This window comes from Canis lupus, chromosome X (genome assembly GCF_011100685.1).
Source record: "Canis lupus familiaris isolate Mischka breed German Shepherd chromosome X, alternate assembly UU_Cfam_GSD_1.0, whole genome shotgun sequence".
NCBI classification, from domain to species: domain Eukaryota; kingdom Metazoa; phylum Chordata; class Mammalia; order Carnivora; family Canidae; genus Canis; species Canis lupus.
In genome coordinates this window covers 55,022,335-55,043,477 of record NC_049260.1, presented here as the reverse complement: position 1 = coordinate 55,043,477, position 21,143 = coordinate 55,022,335, and the positions used below count along the sequence as shown (strand labels likewise).

The 21,143-nt window shown below is 39.3% G+C and overlaps 1 protein-coding gene across 3 annotated transcripts in view; it reads right to left on the bottom strand.

Annotated features, from left to right (window-relative positions):
- Window positions 1-21,143, bottom strand: part of KIF4A (kinesin family member 4A) — a 125,218-nt gene that overhangs the window by 13,908 nt on the left and 90,167 nt on the right. For all 3 annotated transcript variants that reach the window (XR_005386308.1, XM_038587623.1, XM_038587624.1), the window contains exons 21-24: window positions 6,887-7,042; window positions 6,664-6,764; window positions 1,853-1,982; window positions 150-320 (exon numbers count right to left, since the gene is read on the bottom strand). Coding sequence is in view for 2 of the 3 variants with exons in the window: in XM_038587623.1 (XP_038443551.1) it covers window positions 150-320; window positions 1,853-1,982; window positions 6,664-6,764; window positions 6,887-7,042 (558 nt within the window). In the remaining variant the exon portion in view is untranslated. The remainder of the gene's footprint in view (window positions 1-149; window positions 321-1,852; window positions 1,983-6,663; window positions 6,765-6,886; window positions 7,043-21,143) is intronic.

The window sequence follows — 21,143 nt, the reverse complement described above, 5'->3', positions numbered from 1 at the left end:
GGTTCCTTGTTTGCAAAATTTAGAAAAGACAACATGGGCTTTCGAAGGAAACTTCATATTCCCCTCCCACCCTACTATCTTTTCAAATCTACCGACCAAAAGCAATGACACTGATTCTCAGCGTAGCTTCTGGTTTTGCCAGGGCTCACCTTCTCTTGATGCTGCTGTTCTACTCTGACCAGCTCTGCCTGTAACTCTGTCTCAATTTCAGCAAAATGATTTCGCTCCTCAAACAGCATCTTCTGCATGTCGGCACAGCTGGCCTTGTTCTGTTTCAGGCTGCTTTCAAGCTTGCTGACCTGTATTTTGGAGGAGACCAGCTGGAAGGGATAAAAGAAGATCAGTTTATTTGGAGAATGGCCACCTTTCCCCATTCATTAGGCAGGAAAATGTCAGCTTTCCTGAAATGGACTGAGAAAAGTTCCTCCATGTCCGAGCCCATTCTTTTTCTATGTCACATGGATTCTACACATGGTAACAATGCTATCCAGGCCAAGACTCCCTATTTCAGTTGAGATTGATCTCTTCAAGCTAGAAGCCACTGCTAAAGTCATTCAATCTCTTGCTCTGTCTCTGGACAAGAATAAACTGAACACAAACAGTATCTAGCAACTCCAAATTCTGATATTTAAGACTTTCTTCCTTCATTCTGAAGAGAAATCCACAGGACACACCCTTATGGCCAATTATGTTCCATCTCAGAACGTCTGTATTCACATGTTGGAACTAGTAGACATGTTAGCTGGCACTGTAGATCTGGCTTTTCAGGCTAGATTGATATCCTATGCTGGCCTGGTTTTATAGTCTCTACTGGCACACACGGTGAACAGCATAATACCAGTGTTCACACAAACAATCAGGATTTTCTTGGTAGGACAAATCTGCTAACCCAATACAAAAATGTATAAAGGAATAACATTGCTCAAACTTCCAGAGCTGGAGTTTGTATGCTCATCTCAAAGTGAAAATGCCTCAATCACCAGAGGCAATCAACTTCAGTTCCTCTTGTGACAATGTAAGATGACATATTATTTTTTTTAATTTTTTTAAAATTTATTTATGATAGTCACACAGAGAGAGAGAGAGGCAGAGACACAGGCAGAGGGAGAAGCAGGCTCCATGCACCGGGAGCCCGACGTGGGATTCGATCCCGGGTCTCCAGGATCGCGCCCTGGGCCAAAGGCAGGCGCCAAACCGCTGCGCCACCCAGGGATCCCGACATATTATTTTAAAGTCAGTGAAGATGGGACTTTCCTTAAGATGGGTGTATGTCAAAAGATGATTAGGTTTCCTCTTTTCTAGGTTGTACCTTAAACTTTTTTTAAGATTTTATTTTATTCATGAGAGACACAGAGAGGCAGAGACATAGGCAGAAGGAGAAGCAGGCTTCCCGCGGGGTGCCTGATGCAGTACTCGATCCCAGGACTCTGGGACCATGACCTGAGCCAAAGGCAGATGCTCAACCACTGAGCCACTCAGGTGCCCTGTACCTTAAACTTTTTTTTGAAAACATCTCATAGGTACAGTATAATAGTTTGAAAAGTAGTACAGTACAATAGTTTATGTATAACCAGTGGCCTACTATGGCATCCTGATACTTTCCCAATAATAATAGCAGACATTTATTGAGCACTTGCTGTATGCCAGGCTATCAGGTATCAATTTTCTAAGTGACTGGGCTGTATTTGTTCACACCAACCTTTACCCATAAAACTATTTTCTCTAATTCTAGTGTCATTGCAGCTTCTACCATGAAAAGTGGCAATGGCACTACAATAGTATTCCAGGTTAACATCTTATTTCAACCTATCTGGCCAGACCTCTAATTGCTGGTAAGAAGAGTGATGCTTACCTCTCCAATTAAATATTTCAGGGCACACTTGGCTTCCAGAATGGTAGCAATACTCTCCCAGCGGTGTTTTGGCCTGTCTTCACTTTCTGCATCCAGCAACTTCTGCTGTAGATCAGCAATCTGGGCACTCCTTCAAGGAAAGAGACAGTGAGACTTATTGCTAGTATCCTTAACAGCAAGGAGGAGAGAGCTCTGTGAAGCTCTTCAGATAGGTTTATGGATGGAGGTATTAGTGAAATATCATTTATTTATTTATTTATTTTTTTTAAATTTTTTATTTATTTATGATAGTCACACAGAGAGAGAGACAGAGAGAGGCAGAGACACAGGCAGAGGGAGAAGCAGGCTCCATGCACCGGGAGCCTGACGTGGGACTCGATCCCGGGTCTCCAGGATCGCGCCCTGGGCCAAAGGCAGACGCTAAACCGCTGCGCCACCCAGGGATCCCCAGTGAAATATCATTTAAATAATGACTGAGTCAGCTGGTTAGTATCTCAAATCCTGATGCAAAAGGAATCCAAGAAACTATCTCAGTGATTTTATTTTATGAAATACTGGTTGAAATAAATGTGTCACATGGTGGGGCTTGAAAAAATTTGTTTTAGTAGGGTTCTGTTGTAGTATATTAACTGTAATGTGACTTTGTCTTGAGGCCATATGAGTTCAGATTGTGATATGAAGGAACCAGGAGGCCTCAAAAGGATAAGAATCAGGTTGGAGACCTGAAGGGAAAAAGTCTCAAAAGTATAAGCAGTGGGGCACCTGGGTGGCTCAGTCGGTTAAGAGTCGGACTTCGACTCAGGTCATGATCCCAGGGTCCTGGGATCAAGCCCCATTTTGGGCTCCCTGCTAAGTGGGGAGTCTGCTTCTCCTTCTCCCTCTGCCCCTCCCTCCTGCTGGTGCTTTCTCTCTCTTTCAAATGAATAAAATAAAATCTTAAAATAATTTAAAAAGGACAAACAGGTAGATGTTCTTCGCTGGGACCAAATATCAAATTGATACCTATGGCTAGTGCTATGAGAGGTTATCTTGATGTGCCTGCCACAGGACTGAGAAGTTTCTAAGAAGATTAGATACCCTGACCCTGGTTATAGCTTACAGTTACTTTCTAATCAAGTATGGTCTGAGACCAAGGTTTACACAATATTTCAGTTTCATTAGTAGCTTCCTTCTCAAATTTGCAATGTGTCCAATGAAAGGTAGTATACCAGCATATGTGTAACATGCTGCTATGTAAGGTACTATAAAAGAAGATGGGTACCAAAATAATCTAAGATAGCAGTTCTCAAATCTTGGGAGTCTTAGGACCCTTCTACACTCCTAAAAATTATTTGAGGACCTCTGAGAAATTCTGTTCATATACATTGCACCTATAGATATTTACAGTGTTGAAAGTAAAACTGAGAAAAAATTAAATGTTCACTAATTCATTTAAAATAACAATAATCCATTATAATCTATTTTATGAAAATTATATTTTCTAAAAAAAAATCATGTAGTGAGAAGAATGAGACTCTTTTACACTTTTATAAATCTCTGTAATATCTGGCTCAGTAGAAGACAACTGGATTCTCACATCTCCCACATGCAAACATGTGACATGTTCTGGTTGATGTTAATGAAGACAATCTGGTCTCACATAGATATGTAGTTGGACAAAGGAACATTTTAGTAGCCTACTCAGATAACTGTGGACATTCTTCTTTGAGACTACACTAAAACCCAACAAGTTTTAGTGGGTTAGTTAAAGGAACTAAGTTTTAGTTCCTTAAAAATTAGTTGAAATGTGGAATCTGAAACTGTCCATTGGTCTATCTTCCAATCTGAATGCAGTACGTTTACCCATAGATGATTCTGTAACATATTTGGGCAATGTTGAGTGATGCAAAATCTCCAAATGATAACACATTTCATTATACAATATCAAGAAATAAATAGTTAATATCACTGCTGGTCTCAACAGAAAAGTTAAAAAAAACTGTCAAGCTCATGGGAGCAGATAAAAGTTTTCCAGAATTCTAAGTTTTGCTTGAAAGCTCAATTCTATCTTTAGTGACAAACATTGCCAGTTGTTTTTCTTGAAGTGACAAGCTCACTCTGTTCACTTTTGAGAAAATGCCTGCCAAGTACTCAAGCCTGAATAACCATAGTTTGTCAGTCGTTCTTTCAAACACAACGGATGTTCCGTGGAAAAAAGAGGCCTATTGAGTTCACACCTCCAACAATTGCACAAGTGCTTTTCCTCCAGACAACCCTCAGACTTCAGCAAAACAGCACAAGTGCTCTATGTGTTCTTCCCATTTGGTCACACAGAATACTAAATAGATTTGAACTCATGGGTTGAAATTTAATAAAATTAACACTGCTTTATCAAAGCCATTTTTTTAAAAAAAAAGTAGGCTCTACTTTGCCCAATGTGGGGCTTGAACTGATGACCCCAAGATCAAAAGTTGCATGCTCTACCAACTGAGGCAGCCAAGCGCCCCTATCAAAGCCATTCTTAAGTAAAACTGATCTAAAAAAACAACTGAGAGTGTGTGGTCATGAAGTATACAATGACCTCTAGTACAGATTGGTGCCACTGCTTTAATTCAAGCTATGGTATGAGCAATTTTGTCTTCTGTTGCTTTAACTATCACAGTGAATGTCATTGTAGTATAAGTGGAAAATAATGTCTTAATAGCATTATGAAGACAGTTTCGGTTGCTCAGAGTACCCCAGGGGTTGCAGACCATGCTTCAAGAACTCTGGTCTAATATATAGCCCTTTCCTTCACCAAGATTACAATCAATTTATATTGACAAGATTAATACCCGTAAAAAATAATAAATATATAAAGATAACACATCCACTGTACCATATATATGATTGATGACTCTAAGTTCTAAAGGAGTTTACAGAGGAGGAATAGTGGGAGATAAAGTGTCAGGGAAGGCTTCTTGGAAGAGGGGAGCCAGAACACTTCAGAATTATCGTCTACCATATGGCCTTTCCTGTCTCCTCTGACTATTCATGTCCCTTAGGTATTTTAAAATTTAGTTTCTGTCTCATCAAGTTTAGGAAAATTGCCTTGATTAAACTCACCTGTTTAATTGCTCTCTACTTGGCACCTGCCTAACATTTAATCATTTAATTATTCACAGTGGTGTGCAGGTAAATGTTTAAAAACCAGCCCTAGGGCAGCCCCAGTGGCCCAGCGGTTTAGCGCCGCCTTCAGCTTAGGGCCTGATCCTGGAGACCCAGGAATAAATCCCACGTCAGGCTCCCTGCATGGAGCCTGCTTCTCCCTCTGCCTGTGTCTCTGCCTCTCTCTCTCTCTCTCTCTCTGTTTCTAATAAATAATAAAATCTTTAAAAAAATAAAATAAAAACCAGCACTAAAAAACTGGACCCAATTTGTAGCTTTTGCTAGTTTCTGTGGCATAAATGTTGTAAGCTATCAATGGTTTACATTCCTGAAATTTTAACAAATGATTCCAACCTACCCCTCTGTCATTATACTATTTCCACTTGAGAGAAGAGGTGTGCCATCTACTTTCTGTATATCCAACTGTATGCATCCAGGGCAGCACAAAACAGAAACTCAAATGTTGAGTGATTTATAGACGTATCCAAAGATAAATAGCTAGTATGTGTTGCTCAAAACAAATCAAATGATCTTTAAGGTCTTGTGGGTGATACAATTCTATCATCCTAAGACCCTATATAATCTCTGTGGAAGTTCAATTCCTTCTAGAGATTACAGATACTTAAAAGACAATAATAGTGATTAGAGCAGCATAATTTCTGGTTTTAGAGCCAGAAAAGGAGAAAGAGAGACTGTGCATTGAGCAATTCTAATATGCCAAGTACTATGTTATGTACTTTACTTATTAATCTAATGCTCATGATAGCTTTACTTATACATTATTACATCTACTTAGCCAATAATCTCTAAAGTTCTCTTTCTTCTGTACTGTTGCTCTTCTTTTTTTTTTTTTAATTTTTTATTTATTTATGATAGTCACATAGAGAGAGAGAGAGAGAGAGGCAGAGACATAGGCAGAGGGAGAAGCAGGCTCCATGCACCGGGAGCCTGACGTGGGATTCGATCCGGGGTTTCCAGGATCGCGCCCTGGGCCAAAGGCAGGTGCCAAACCGCTGCGCCACCCAGGGATCCCTACTGTTGCTCTTCTGGCATCAGTTCTTAACTTCTTCCAAAGTTTTGTTTTTAGCCAGTTCTACATTTCAGAAATACCAAGATGGGGTGCAACATAAAGAGCATAGGTTTTGGAATTAGATAGGCCAGGTTTTGAATCCCAGCTCTGTATAACCTTGAGCACATTTCTTAAGATTTCTAACCTTCTGGGTGCCTGGGTGGCTCAGTTAGTTGGCTGTCCAGCTCTTGATTTCAGCCACGGTCATGATCTTGGGGTTGTGGGTTCAAGCCCTGTGTTGGGCTCTGTGCTCAGCAGGGAGTCTGCTTGGGATTCTCCCTCTCCCTCTGCCCTGCCCCCACCATGCTGTCTTTCTCAAAACAAAAAATCTAAAAAATATTTTTTAATTTCCAAACTTGTTTAGATATTTAAAGTCAGAAGAATGATACTTACTTCATAAGGTATAATAATACCTCATAAGGAGGGACTGAATGAAAAAATACGTCTAACATGTCTAGTGAAGTATATGGTTCAAAAAATTGCTACATTCTTTCATTTCTCAATCATCACAAAGCCTTTGAAAAACAAGCTTTTGAATCACTGGATTGATAGGTTCTATTTTGATTCCAGGCATAAATTTTTATAAATTACAATGTCTTAGAGATAGTCCTATTACCTGAGCTCCATTTCAGTTTCTAGGCTCTCAATCTGCTTTGTAATGGAATCTTCTGACTCAGAAACTTGACCACGTAGTTCAGCAAGTGAAAACGTGCGCCTCTGTAAAGAATAATGGGAATGAGGGTGAGGTGCTAAAAGGAAAGTAATCCTCCAAAGTTGTGAGGGTTTCTGGGGAGTGCAGAATCTGATTATTGATAACATATTTCCATTGGGGTACTTGCCCGGAGTTTAGGAGGTGGATTCTCCCCAGATTCCTTTTTCTCTTTGAGTTGAGCCACATCCTGAGCCAGGATCTTTCTATCTTCAAGAAGGTCATTCAGATGGCGTTTGGCTTCCTCAGTACTGACCATAACCTCAATTTCATTTGCAAGCCAATTCTAAAAGAGAAATCAGTGATGCTGGATTAGGGATGAGGACTCTCTGGCCCATGGGCTAGATTCAGCTCCAGACTTAATTTCACTCAGAACTGAGCCCACATAAGTAGAAGTGAGATTTTCATCCATGCCTACACTCACCCAAAATTGTAATAGCTCTCCAAGAGCTTTTAACAGAAATATCCCAAAAGGTCATAAGAAAGAGGCTTTCTGTAGAAAATCATTCTCTAGATATCCTAGTATTTCTATACACTGTCTTTGCCTTCTCCATTTTCTCCTTAATGTGTCCTTAACTAGTCATGATAAGGAATTCAAAGTATATTTTATATGTTATATTTAATAAATAGATACTCATTCTTTAAAAAAAATTTGAGTATAGTTGACACATAATGTTACACTAGTTTCCTGTGTACAACATAGTGGTTCAATATCTCTATATGTTATGCTTTGTTCACAAGTATAGCTACCATCTGCCACCATACAACACTATTACATATCATTGACTATACTGATGCTATTCTTTTTATTCCCATGACTTCATTCTGTAACTGGAAGCCTATACTTCCCACTCCTCTTCACCCATTTTGCCCATGCCTCCACCCCCCACTTTCCCTCTGACAACCATCAGTTTATTCTCTGTATTTATAGGTCTGATTCTGTTTTTTGTTGGTTTATTCATTTGTTTTTTTTTTTGACTCCACATTTGAGTGATATCATATGGTATTTGTCACTCTCAGTCTGACTTATTTCACTTAGCAATACCCTAGAGGTATTAGGTCTATCCATGTTGTCACAAATGGTAAGATCTCATCCTTTCTTTATGGCTGTGTAACATTCCATTGTGTGTATCACATCTTCTTTACCCATTTATCTATCAACGGACACTTAGGTTGCTTGCTTATCTTGGCTATTGTAAATAATGCTGCAATACACATGGGGTGCAAATATCTTGAAATTAGTGTTTTTGTTTTCTTTGGATAAATACCCAGTAATGGAATTACTGGATCATATGGTATTTCTATTTTTAATTTTTTGAGGAACCTCCACACCATTTTCCACAGTGGCTACACCAATTTACATTTCCACCAACAATACATGAAGGTTCCTTTTTCTCCACATCCTGCATTCCCCTGGTGATTAGTGATGCTGAGTATCTTTTCATGTGTCTGTCGGCCATTTGTATGTCTTTGAGAAAATGTCATTTTAGAAATGTCCTCTGTTCATTTTTTAATTTGTTTTTCTGGTGTTGAGCTATACAAGTTCTTTATATATCTTGGATATTAACCCCTCATTGGCTATATCATTTGCAAATATCTTCTCCCATCCAGTAGGTTGCCTTGCATCACTGTGTGAAAGCTTTTTATTTTGATGTACTAAAAACAGTTTATTTTTCCTTTTGTTTGTCTTGCCTTAAGAGACATAATTAGATACACATTCTTAACTTTTAAAGTCAATGAATGAGGGATCCCTGGGTGGCGCAGCGGTTTGGCGCCTGCCTTTGGCCCAGGGCGCGATCCTGGAGACCCGGGATCGAATCCCACGTCGGGCTCCCGGTGCATGGAGCCTGCTTCTCCTTCTGCCTATGTCTCTGCCTCTCTCTCTCTCTCTCTCTGTGTGACTATCATAAATAAATAAATAAATAAAAAATAAAAAAAAAAGTCAATGAATGAAATTTTTTAAGCAAACAAAATTAACTAAACTTAGTTTCTAAAAAGTAACCATCTTTGAGAACTTTTTCACTTTTGATGGAGGCATACCATGCTAAAAGTAATCAAAAGAAAGGTGGAGTAAGGGGATATATTAACATCAGATAATGTAAAATTCACATCAAAGGATATTTTTGAGAATAAAAAAGATAATTTCATAAAGATAAAGGAGTCAATTATTCAAAAGAACTTAACCCTTAATGTTTTATATCACTAATTTAAGCACCAAAATCATACATGAGCCAACCAAGGAGATAATATGAAATCACAAAATACTCAGTTGATTAAAAGAAGCCAAAAAAATAAACAAAATAAAGGAAATGATGAATAGATGGGACAAATAGAAAATAGCAAAATAATAGAGTCAAGCCTATCCATATCAATAATCATATTAAAAGCAAATGGTCTAAACACCCCAATTAAAATGCAGTTTGTCAGACTATATTATAAAAGCTAGACTCAACAATATGCTGCTTATAAGAAATACACTTTATTTATTTTTTAAAATTTTATTTATGAGGCAGCCCAGGTGGCTCAGTGGTTTAGTGCTGCCTTTGGTCCAGGGCGTGATCCTGGAGACCCGGGATCGAGTCCCACATTGGGCTCCCTGCATGGGGCCTGCTTCTCCCTCTGCCTGTGTCTCTGCCTCTCTCTCTCTCTCTCTCTCTCTCTGTGTATGTCTCTCATGAATGAATAAATTAAAAATCTTAAAAAAAATAAAATTTTATTTATGTATTTTAAGTAATCTCTACACTCAGTGTGGGGCTCAAACTCATGACCCTGAGCCAGCCAAGCACCTTGGAAACACACTTTAAAAATAAAGGCACAAATAGGTTAAAACTCAAAGTGTTAAAAAAAATATATACCATTCTAGGGGTACCTGGGTGGCTCAGTCAGTTAAGCATCTCCCTTTGGCTCAGGTCCTGGCTATGGTCCTGGAATGGAGCTCTGCATTGCTCCCTGCTCGGTGGGGAGTCTACTTCTCTCTTTCCCTCTGCCCCTCCCACCCTGCTGGTGTTCTCTCTCTCAAATAAACAAACAAACATACAAATAAATAAATAAATAAATCTATACATATATACACCATTCTAGCATTAGTAAAAAAAAAAAAGCTGGAAGGACTGTATTATAAAAAAAAAAAAGTAGATTTCAGAACAAAGAATATTACCAGGAATAAAACAGATCATTTCATAATAATGAAAAGATCAATTAATCCTAAATATTTATGCCCCTAATAAGATTTCAAAATACATGAAACAAAATAGAATTACAAGAAAAAAAGACAAATCCATAATTCCGGCAGGAGATTTGAATACTCATCTCTCAATAAATGATAGAATCAGTAGGCAGAAAAATCAGCAAAGATACAGTAGAAATGAACAGCACAAATAGACAAGATTGACATTTATAGAACACTCTCTCCAACAATAGCCGAATACACATTCTTCTTAAGTACATACAGAATATTTGCCAAGATTGACCATATTCTAGGCCTTAATAAGCCTCACTAATTTGAAAAGATCCAAGTCACACAAAATATGTTCTTTAACCACAATGAAATTAAATTAGAAATCATAACACAAAGATATTTAGGAAAAAACCCCCAACATTTGGAAACTAAATAACCCACTTATAAATAACCCATGGGTCAAAGAAGAAATCAAAAGGGAAATTAGAATATATTTTGAGTTGAATGAAAACAAAAATATAAGTATCAAAATTTGTGGGATGTTATTAAAGGAGTACTTAGGAGGAAATTTATAGTACTAAATGCTTATATCAGAAAAAGAAGAAGGGGCACCTGGATGGCTCAGTTAAATGTTCAACTCTTGATTTCAATGCAGGTCATGATCTCAGGGTTGTGAGATTGAGCCCTGTGTCAGGCTTTGTGCTGGGCATGGAGCTTGCTAGGGATTTGCTCTCTCTTACTCCCACTGCCCCACTTCCCCCCTCAAAAACAAAACAAAACAACCAAACCCTCAAATCAATGACTTCAGCTTCTACCTTAAGAAACTAAATCCAAACCAGAAGTAAGGAAATAATAAAGATCAGATTGGAAACTAATGAGTTGGGGTTTTGGGGACATTTTAAAAATTCTGATAAAATAAACATAACATGAAATTTATCATTTTAACCATTAGTAAGAATGAGCTGGTTCTTTGATAAACCTCTAGCCAAACTGATCATGAAAAAGGAAAAAGGCATAAAACATCAATAACAGGAATGAGATAGATGATATTACCATAGCTTTTACAGATTTTAGAAGGATAATAAGGGAATATTATGGATAACTTTATGTCAATAAATTTGACAACTTAGATGAAGCATACAGTTTCACTGAAACACACAAACTACCAAGGCTTACTTAAGAAGAAATATATAACCTGAGCAACCCTATATCTATTTTTAAAAACTGAATTTTAGTTAATTTCCACCTACTCCACAAAGCAAAAACTAACAAAAAACACTTCAGGTGACTTAACTTGTAAATTTTACCAAAATTTTAAGAAAGAAACAATATTAATTCTATACAAATTCTTCTAGACAACTGAAAAAGGACTACTTCCCAACTCATTCTAAGAGGCCAACATTTACTTTGATACCAAAACCAGATGAAGACATTATGAGAATACAACAGACCAATATCCCTCATGAACAGAGATGCAAAAATTTTACACATAATTTTTATTTTAGAAAAATTCTAACTTTATATACTGCTGAATTCAACAATAAACACATAAAAAGGATATGTCACAACAAAGTGGCATTTATTCAAGGAATGCAAGGCTGGTTTCAAAATTGAACATCAAAACACTCAGAATAAAAACTTACAATAAACTAAGAATACATAAGAATTTCTTCAATCTGTGGGGCACCTGGGTGGCTCAGAGTTAAGCATCTGAACTCTTTATTTTGGCTGGGGTCATGATCTTGGGGTCCTGGAACTGAGCTGTGTGACAGGCTCTGTGTTCATCTCCTCCCCTAATACCCTGCTTACACACTCTCTCTCTCTCAAATAAATAAATAATATCTTAAAAAAAGGACCTCCTCAATCTGATAAAGGGTATCTATAAAAAAAACTATAGGGCATCCTGGGTGGCTCAGTGGTTTAGCGCTGCCTTCAGCCCAGGGCCTGATCCTGGAGACCTGGGATCGAGTCCCACGTCGGGCTCCCTGCATGGAGCCTGCTTCTCCCTCTGCCTGTCTCTGCCTCTCTCTCTCTCTCTCTCTCTCTCTTTGTGTCTCTCATGAATTAACAAATAAAATCTTAAAAAAAAAATATAGCTAACACCATATTTAATGGCGAAAGCCTGGGTCCTTTCCCCAAGATCAGGAAAAACAGAATGGTTTCTACTGTCACCATTCCTATTCAACATCATCCTGTAGGCCCAAGCTGATATAATAGGGCAAGTACTAGAAATAAAAGACACATATTAGAAAGGAAGAAATAAATCTGCATTTAGAGATGTCATGGTTGTGCAGAAAATCTCAAAGAACCTACAAAATAGTTATTAGACTAATAAAGTCAAAAGACAGAAGTTAATATACCAAAATCAATTGTATTTCTTTTTTTTTTAATTTTATTTATTTATGATAGTCACAGAGAGACAGAGAGAGAGGCAGAGACATAGGCAGAGGGAGAAGCAGGCTCCATGCACTGGGAGCCCGACGTGGGATTCGATCCCGGGTCTCCAGGATCGCGCCCTGGGCCAAAGGCAGGCGCCAAACCGCTCTGCGCCACCCAGGGATCCCATCAATTGTATTTCTATATACCAGCAATGAACAACTGGATAAACAATTTGGTAGTTTCTTTTTTTTAAGATTCTATTTATTTATTCATGAGAGACAGAGAGAGAGAGAGAGAGAGACAGAGGCAGAGACAGAGGCAGAGGGAGAGGCAGGCTTCATGTAGGGAGCCCAATGTGGGATTCCAGTCCCGGGACTGCGGGATCACACCCTGAGCGGAAGGCAGATACTCAACTGCTGAGCCACCCAGGCGTCCCAATTTGACAGTTTCTTATAAGGTTAAACACACATTTACCACATGACTTAGCAATTCCACTCCTAGGTATTTACCCAAGTGAAATGTTTACCTATGTTTACACAGAAACCTATATGTAAATGTTTTTATAGCAGCTTTAATTCGTAATCACCAAAAAGTGGGGAAAACCCCCAAAATATCCTTTAATAGGTGAATAGATAAACTATGGGACATTCATATAATGGAATGCAACTCAGCAAAAAAAAAAAAAAAAGGGCAGAAACTATTGATTCATGCAACAACATAAATGAGTCTCCAATGCGTTATAGTAAGTGAAAGAAGCCATGCTATATGCTTCTTTTTTTAATGTTTCTAATTATATGACACTGATGCAAAGGGAAAACAATTATAACAGAATACACATGAGTGTTTGCCAATGGCTAGGGTTGTGGGAGGAGTTGACTACAAACAGGTATAGAGAAATTTGGGAGGACAATAAAACTATTCTATATCTTGCTTGTGATGGTGGTTATACAACTATATATGTTGTCAAAACTCTTAGAACTATACACTCAAAAAGGTAAATCTTACTGTATGTTAGACATACCTTAATAAAGTTGAAAGAAAATCAATGTCATTCGCCATACTAACAGAGTAAAAACTAACCATAAAATCATCTCAATAGGATTCAGAAAAAGCCCAATATCTGTTCATGATAAAAACTTTCAGCAAACTAGGGACAGGAACTTCTTCAAACTGATAAAGGACATAAACAAAAAACCTGTAGCAAAGATCATACTTAATGGTAAAGGATTGAATGCTTTCTCCCTAAGATTGTGAACAAAGCAAGGATTTCTCTTTTTACTGACTCAATTAAATATTTTATTGGAGGTTCTAGCAAGTGCAATAAGACAAGGTCAAGTTAAAAAAAAGAGGCATGCAGAACTACTTAGTAAATAAAATTGTCTCTATTTACAGACAACATGATTGTCTATGTAGCCTCTATAAAAAAGCTGTAACAACCAATGAATATATCTGAACATGTGGAAATTGAAATACAAAAAAATACCCAATATCATAAAAATATGAAATACTTAGGAATATATATATATATTTAAAGATTTTATTTATTCATTCATGAGAGACACAGAGAGAGAGAGAGAGAGAGAGAGAGAGAGAGAGAGAGAGAGGCAGAGACACAGGCAGAGGGAGAAACAGGCTCCATGCAGGGAGCCCGATGTGGGACTCGATCCTGGGACTCCAGGATCACGCCCTGGGCCGAAGGCAGGCACTAAACCGTTGAGCCACCCAGGGATCCCCACTTAGAAATATATTTGACAAACGATGTGCAACACCTGTATACTGAAAACTAAAACTGCTGAGAGAAATTAAAGATTTAAATAAATGGAGAGATACACTGTGTTCATGTAAAGACTCAGTATTGTAAGATATAAATTCTCCTCAGTTTATCTATAGATTCTATGCCATCCTAATCAAACTCCCAGGACACTTTTTTTTTAAAAAGATTTTATTTAGGGACGCCTGGATGGCTCAGCAGTAAAGCATCTGTCTTTAGCTCAGGGTGTGATCCTGGAGTCATGCGATTGAGTGTCGCATTGGGCTCCCTGCATGGAGCCTACTTCTCCCTCTGCCTATGTCTCTGCCTCTCTCTCTGTGTCTCTCATGAATAAATAAATCATTAAGAAAAATATTTTATTTATTTTTTTGAGAGAGAGAGAGTGCACATGTGGGAGGGAGGGGCAAAGGGAGAAGGAAAAGCAGATTTCTCCTGAGCAGGGAGTCTGATGCAGGGCTTGATCCAAGGACTCCAAGATCATGACCTGAGCCGAAGGCAGAAGCTTAATTGACTGAGCCACCCAGATACTCCTCCAAGTAGACTCTTTATAGAAATTAACAAGATGATTCTAAAATTTATATGAAAATGCATAGCACCTAGTTTTTCCAAAACAATTTTGAAAAAGAGTAACAACTTTGGGGGTTTATACTACCTGATTTCAGAACTTATAAAGCTAGTGTGATCAAACGTGGGTATTGGCATAAAGATCGACATGTAGATCAATGGAGTAGAATCTAGAAATTGACTTATGGACAATTGATTTTGACAAAGGTGTCAGGTCAAAATGAATCAGACTTAAATGTAAGGCTTAAAACCACATAAATTGTAGAAGAAAACTTAGAGGTAAATCATAGTGACCTTGGGTTTGGCAAAGATTTCTTCAACAGGACATAAAGCCCATTATGCATAAAAGAAAAAAAATGTCAATAAATTGGATAGCATCAAAATTAAAAAGTCTTGCTCTTCAAAAGACACTGTTGGGATCCCTAGGTGGCGCAGCGGTTTGGCGCCTGCCTTTGGCCCAGGGCGCGATCCTGGAGAGCAGGGATCGAATCCCACATCGGGCTCCCAGTGCATGGAGCCTGCTTCTCCCTCTGCCTATGTCTCTGCCTCTCTCTCTCTCTCTGTGACTATCATAAATAAATAAAAATTAAAAAAAAAAGACACTGTTAAGGGAAAAGGCAGGCCACAGCCCAGGAGAAAATATTTTTAAAACATAAAAGTCCTTTGTAGGATATATCTAGAATATATAAAGAATTCTAACTGAAAAGTAAAAAAGACAGCTTAATTAAAAAATGAGGAAGACTTGAACAGGTATTTCATGGCAAAAAGCATCTGAAAAGATGCTCAACATCATTAGTCATATGGGAAATGAAAACTAAAACCACAATGAGGTACCACTACCCATTCACTAGAATATCTAAGATTTAAAAGACTTATCATACTCAGTATTCATAAGAATGTACAGCAACTATAACACTCATAAATTGCTAGTAGGATGGTACAACCAAACAATTTGGCAGTCGCTTAAAAGATAAAACTTACACCTACCATACGAGAGAGCCAGCAGGCCACTCCTAAGTTATCTACCCAAAAGAAATAAAAACATATATCCACACAAAGACTTGTAGACAGATGTTCAGTAAAATATCATAACAGCTAAAAACTGGAAACAACACAAAATGTCCATCAACAGGTAAATGGATAAATTAGAATATAGCCATACAATAGGATGCCATTCAGCAATATAAAGACGTACTGATACACACAATCACAGGGATGAATCTTGAAATAATTATGCTGAATTAGTCAGAAAAATAAAACATTTGTATGATTAAATTTTTTATACAAGTCTAGCAAATAAAAACTAATTTATAGTGACAGAGAGAAGATAACTGGCTGCCTGAAGATGGGGAAGTAGAGGGGTGGACTAGGGAGGGGAGAAAGGAAAGGGATAGAAGTGAGTTCTGGTCATGATGGACATTGACATTGTCTTGCTTGTGCTATATGGATCAATAGTTTCTGTCTTTTTTTTTTTTGCTGAGTTGCATTCCATTATATGATTTCATGGGTGCATCTGTGTCAAACTTATTAAACTATACACTTTAAATATGTACAGTTTATTGTAGGTCAATTGTTAAAAATTAACTGAACCTCACTTGATGCAGGGATGTGAAGGGTTCTCTACTCTGGTCTTTATCTTGTCCAAAGATATTCAAAGGTATCATTAGGAAATCAGGCTTTTTAGGTAGAACTTCAGATTTTGAAGTGTTTTATTCTAAACCAAAAGAAAGCTATTTTCCGGGGGAGTCGGGGGGTGGGGCAAGATGGTGGAGGCGTCCCCAAGTCACCTGTCCCCACCAACTTACCTAGATAACTTTCAAATCATCCTGAACACCTACGAATTCGACCTGAGATTTAAAGAGAGAACAGCTGGAATGCTACAGAGAGAAGAGTGTGCTTCTAACAAGGTAGGGAGGTGGAAAAAAAAAAACCAAAACCAATCAAGTGGGGGAGGGGCCTTGCGAGGAGCCGGTCTAAGGTGGGCTGTGAAAGCCTCCCTGGACAGGAAAGCCCAGTCCTTGAGAAGCAGGAACTTTATTTTTATTTATTTTTTATTTTTTATTTATTTATGATAGTCACACAGAGAGAGAGAGAGAGAGAGGCAGAGACACAGGCAGAGGGAGAAGCAGGCTCCATGCGCCGGGAGCCCGACGTGGGATTCGATCCCGGGTCTCCAGGATCGCACCCTGGGCCAAAGGCAGGCGCCAAACCGCTGCGCCACCCAGGGATCCCAGAAGCAGGAACTTTAAAAATCCATACCAGATTCTTCCTGAACAGAAAGGTGCTTAGCAGGGAACTCGGGCAGAAGCACAGGAGGGGCAGTGGAGCCTCCAGTGTCCCCGAGTCACTAACAGAGGAAGTGCGCCCCGGAAGATAGAGCGCCACAGACTGTGGGTTGATCTCAGTAAAGGGCAGGAGCGCGTGCCCGGCGGGGCTTCAGGAGAAGCTCAGGCAGTGGCTCTGGGGGAGGGGGCTGCACCCTGCTGCCTTGGGGAGCTGTGGCCCCCCGGAGCGCGATTCCAGCAGCACACGTCTCGGCTCCCAGGGTGCCCAGCAGACACAGCCCAGGATCCTGCACTCCCCCCGGAAGAGGTGGAGGCGGAGAGGGCACAGGACAGTGAGGACTCTCCTGCCACCGGGCGCCTACAAGTTGTGGAGCTCAGCAACCCCCCACCCCACCGTCCCCAGAGCATTCAGGACAGTGTGGACTGGGAGACTATGGTAGTTACTGCGGGAGCTGACCCCAGAGCTGGAGAGTTGGCCACCGCCAGTGTTGTTGTTCCTCCTGGTGTCACCCTGTGCCTGGGACAGAGCAGGGCCTCCAGGGAATAGGGGCCTCACAGGATAAACAGCTCCCACTGAACCGTGCACCTGGTGGGGTTGAATCAGCACAGCAGGCCCCTTCCCCAGAAGACCAGCTGAAAGGACAGGGGAAGAGCAAGCTCTTGACTGAACAGCGTTGGAAAGCTCCAGGGGAAGTCCAGGAATTTATAGTATATAGAACCAGAGGATACCCCTCCCTTTTTTTTCTTCCTTTTTCCAATACAACTCGTTTTTAGCCACTCTGCACCAAGCAAAATGACTAGAAAGAAGAACTCACCACAAAAGAAACAATCAGAAACAGCACTCTCTCCCACAAAGGTACAGAATTTGGATTACAGTTTGATGTCAAAAAACCAATTCAGAAGCACAATTATAAAGCTACTGGTGGCTATGGAAAAAAGCATAAAGGAGTCAAGAGACTTCATGACTGCAGAATTTAGATCTAATCAGGGCAAAATTAAAAATCAATTAAATGAGATGCAATCCAAACTGGAGGTCCTAACAACGAGGATTAATGAAGTAGAAGAAAGAGTGAGTGACATAGAAGATAAGTTGATGGCAAGGAAGGAAGCTGAGGAAAAAAGAGAAAAGAAATTAAAAGACCACGAGGAAAGGTTAAAGGAAATAAATGACAGCCTCAGAAGGAAAAATCTGTTTAATTGGGGTTTGAGAGGGCGCCGAGAGGGACAGAGGACTAGAAAGTGTATTTGAACAATTCATAGCTGAGAACTTCCCTAATTTGGGGAGAGAAACAGGCATTTAGATCCAGGAAATAGGGAAGTTCCCCCCATCAAATCAATAAAAACTGTCCAACACCTCAACATTTAATAGTGAAACTTGCAAATTCCAAAGATAAAGAGAAAATCCTTAAGGCAGCAAGAGACAAGAGATCCCTAAATTTTCTTATTTTTTATTTTTTATTTATTTATGAGTGACAGAGAGAGGCAGAGACACCGGCCCAGGGAGAAGCAGGCCCCATGCAGGGAGCCTGATGTAGGACTTGATCCAAGGTCTGGAGGATCACGCCCTGGGCTGAAGGCGACGCTAAACCGCTCAGCCACCCAGGCTGCTCGAGATCCCTAACTTTTTTTTTTCTTTTTTTTTTTTTGAGATCCCTAACTTATAAGGGAAGAAATATTAGATTAACAGCAGACCTCTCCACAGAGATCTGGCAGGCCAGAAAGGGCAGGCAGGATATATTCAGGGTCGTAAATAGGAAGAGTATACAGCCAAAAATACTTTATCCAGCAAGGCTCTCATTGAGAATGGAAGGACAGATAGAGCTTCCAAGATAGGCAGAAACTAAAAGAATATGTGACCACCAAACCAGCTCTGCCAGAAATATTAAGGGGGACTCTGGAAAAGAGGACGCCCAAAGAAATAATCCACAAAAAAAAGGGACTGAATAGGTATTATGATGACACTAAATTGATATCTTTAAATAGTAACTCTGAACATGAATGGCCTACATGATCCCATCGAAAGACGCAGGGTTTCAGACTGGATAAAAAAGCAAGAACTATTTGCTGTCTACAAGAGACTCATTTTAGACCTAAGGACACTGACAGCCTAGAAATGAAAGGTTGGAGAACCATTTACCATTCAAATGGTCCTCCAAAGAAAACAGAGGTAGCAATCCTCATATCAGATAAATTAAAGTTTTTTTTTTAAAGATTTTATTTATTTATTCATGATAGTCACACAGAGAGAGACAGAGAGGCAGAGACACAGGCAGAGGGAGAAGCAGGCTCCATGCAGGGAGCCCGACGTGGGATTCGATCCCGGGTCTCCAGGATCGCGCCCCGGGCCAAAGGCAGGCGCCAAACCGCTGCGCCACCCAGGGATCCCTCCTCATATCAGATAAATTAAAGTTTATCCCAAAGACTGCAGTAAGAGATGAAGAGGGACAGTATATCATACTTAAAGGATCTATCCAACAAGAGGACCTAACAATCATGCCCCTAATGTGGGAGCTGCCAAGTATATCAATCAATTAATAACCAAAGTAAAGACATACTTGATAATAATACACTTATACTAGGAGACTTCAACACAGTGCATTCTGCAAATGACAGCACAACATCTCCAAAGAAACAAGAACTTTAAATGATACACTGGACCAGATGGATTTCACAGATATTTATAGAACTTTACATCCAAACGCACTGAATACACATTTTTCTCAAGTGCACAAGGAATTTTCTCCAGAATAGACCACATACTGGGTCACAAATCAGGTCTCAACAGATACCAAAAGATTGGGATTGACCCCTGCATATTTTCAGACTATAATGCTTTGAAACTTGAACTCAATCACAAGAAGAAATTTGGAAGGAACTCAAACATGTGGAGGTTAAAGTGCATCTTCCTAAAAGATGAAAGGGTCAACCAGGAAATTAGAGAAGAATTAAAAAGATTCATGGAAACTAATGAGAATGAAGATACAACCATTCAAAATCTTTGGGAAACAGCAAAAGCAGTCCTGAGGGGGAAATACATCACAATACAAGCATCCCTCAAAACACTGGAAAATACTCAAATACACAAGCCAACCTTGCACCTAAAGGAACTGGAGAAAGAACAGCAAATAAAGCCTACACCAAGCAGAAGAGAGTTAATAAAGATTCGAGCAGAACTGAATGAAATAGAGACCAGAAAAACTGTGGAACAGATCAACAAAACCAGGAGTTGGTTCTTTGAAAGAATTAATAAGTTAGATAAACCATTAGCCAGCCTTATTAAAAACAAAAGAGAAAAGATTCGAATTAATAAAATCACGAATGATAAAGGAGAGATCACCACCAATACCAAGGAAATACAAACAATTTTAAAAACATTATGAGCAGCTATACACCAATAAATTAGGCAATCTAGAAGAAATGGACGCATTCCTGGAAAACCACAAACTACCAACACTGGTACAGGAAGAAATAGAAAACCTGAACAGGCCAATAACCACGGAGGAAATTGAAGCAGACATCAAAAACCTCACAAGACACAAAAGTGCAGGGCCAGATGGCTTCCCAGGGGAATTCTATCAAATGTTTAAGGAAGAAACCATACCTATTCTACTAAAGCTGTTCCGAAAGATAGAAAGGGATGGAATACTTCCAAACTTGCTCTATGAAGTCAGCATCACTTCACTTCCAAAACCAGACAAAGACCCCACCAAAAAGGAGAATTATAGACCAATATCCCTGATGAACACAGATGCAACAATTCTCAACAAGATACTAACCAATAGGATCCAACAGTACATTAAGAAGATTATTCACCATGACCAAGTGGGATTTATCCCCAGGATGCAAGGCTGGTTCAACATTCATAAAGCAATCAATGTGATAGATCATATCAACAAGAGAAAAAACAAGAACCATATGATCTTCTCAATAGATGGAGAGAAAGCATTTGACAAAACACAGCATCCATTCCTGATCAAAACTCTTCAGAGTGTAGGGATAGAGGGAACTTTTCCTCGGCATCTTAAAAGCCATCTATGAAAAGCCCACAGCAAATATCGTTCTCAATGGAGAAACACTGGGAGCCTTTCCACTAAGATCAGTAACAAGACAGGGATGTCCACTCTCACCACTGCTATTCAACATAGTACTAGAAGTCCTAGCCTCAGCAATCAGGCAACAAAAAGAAATAAAAGGCATTCAAATTGGCAAA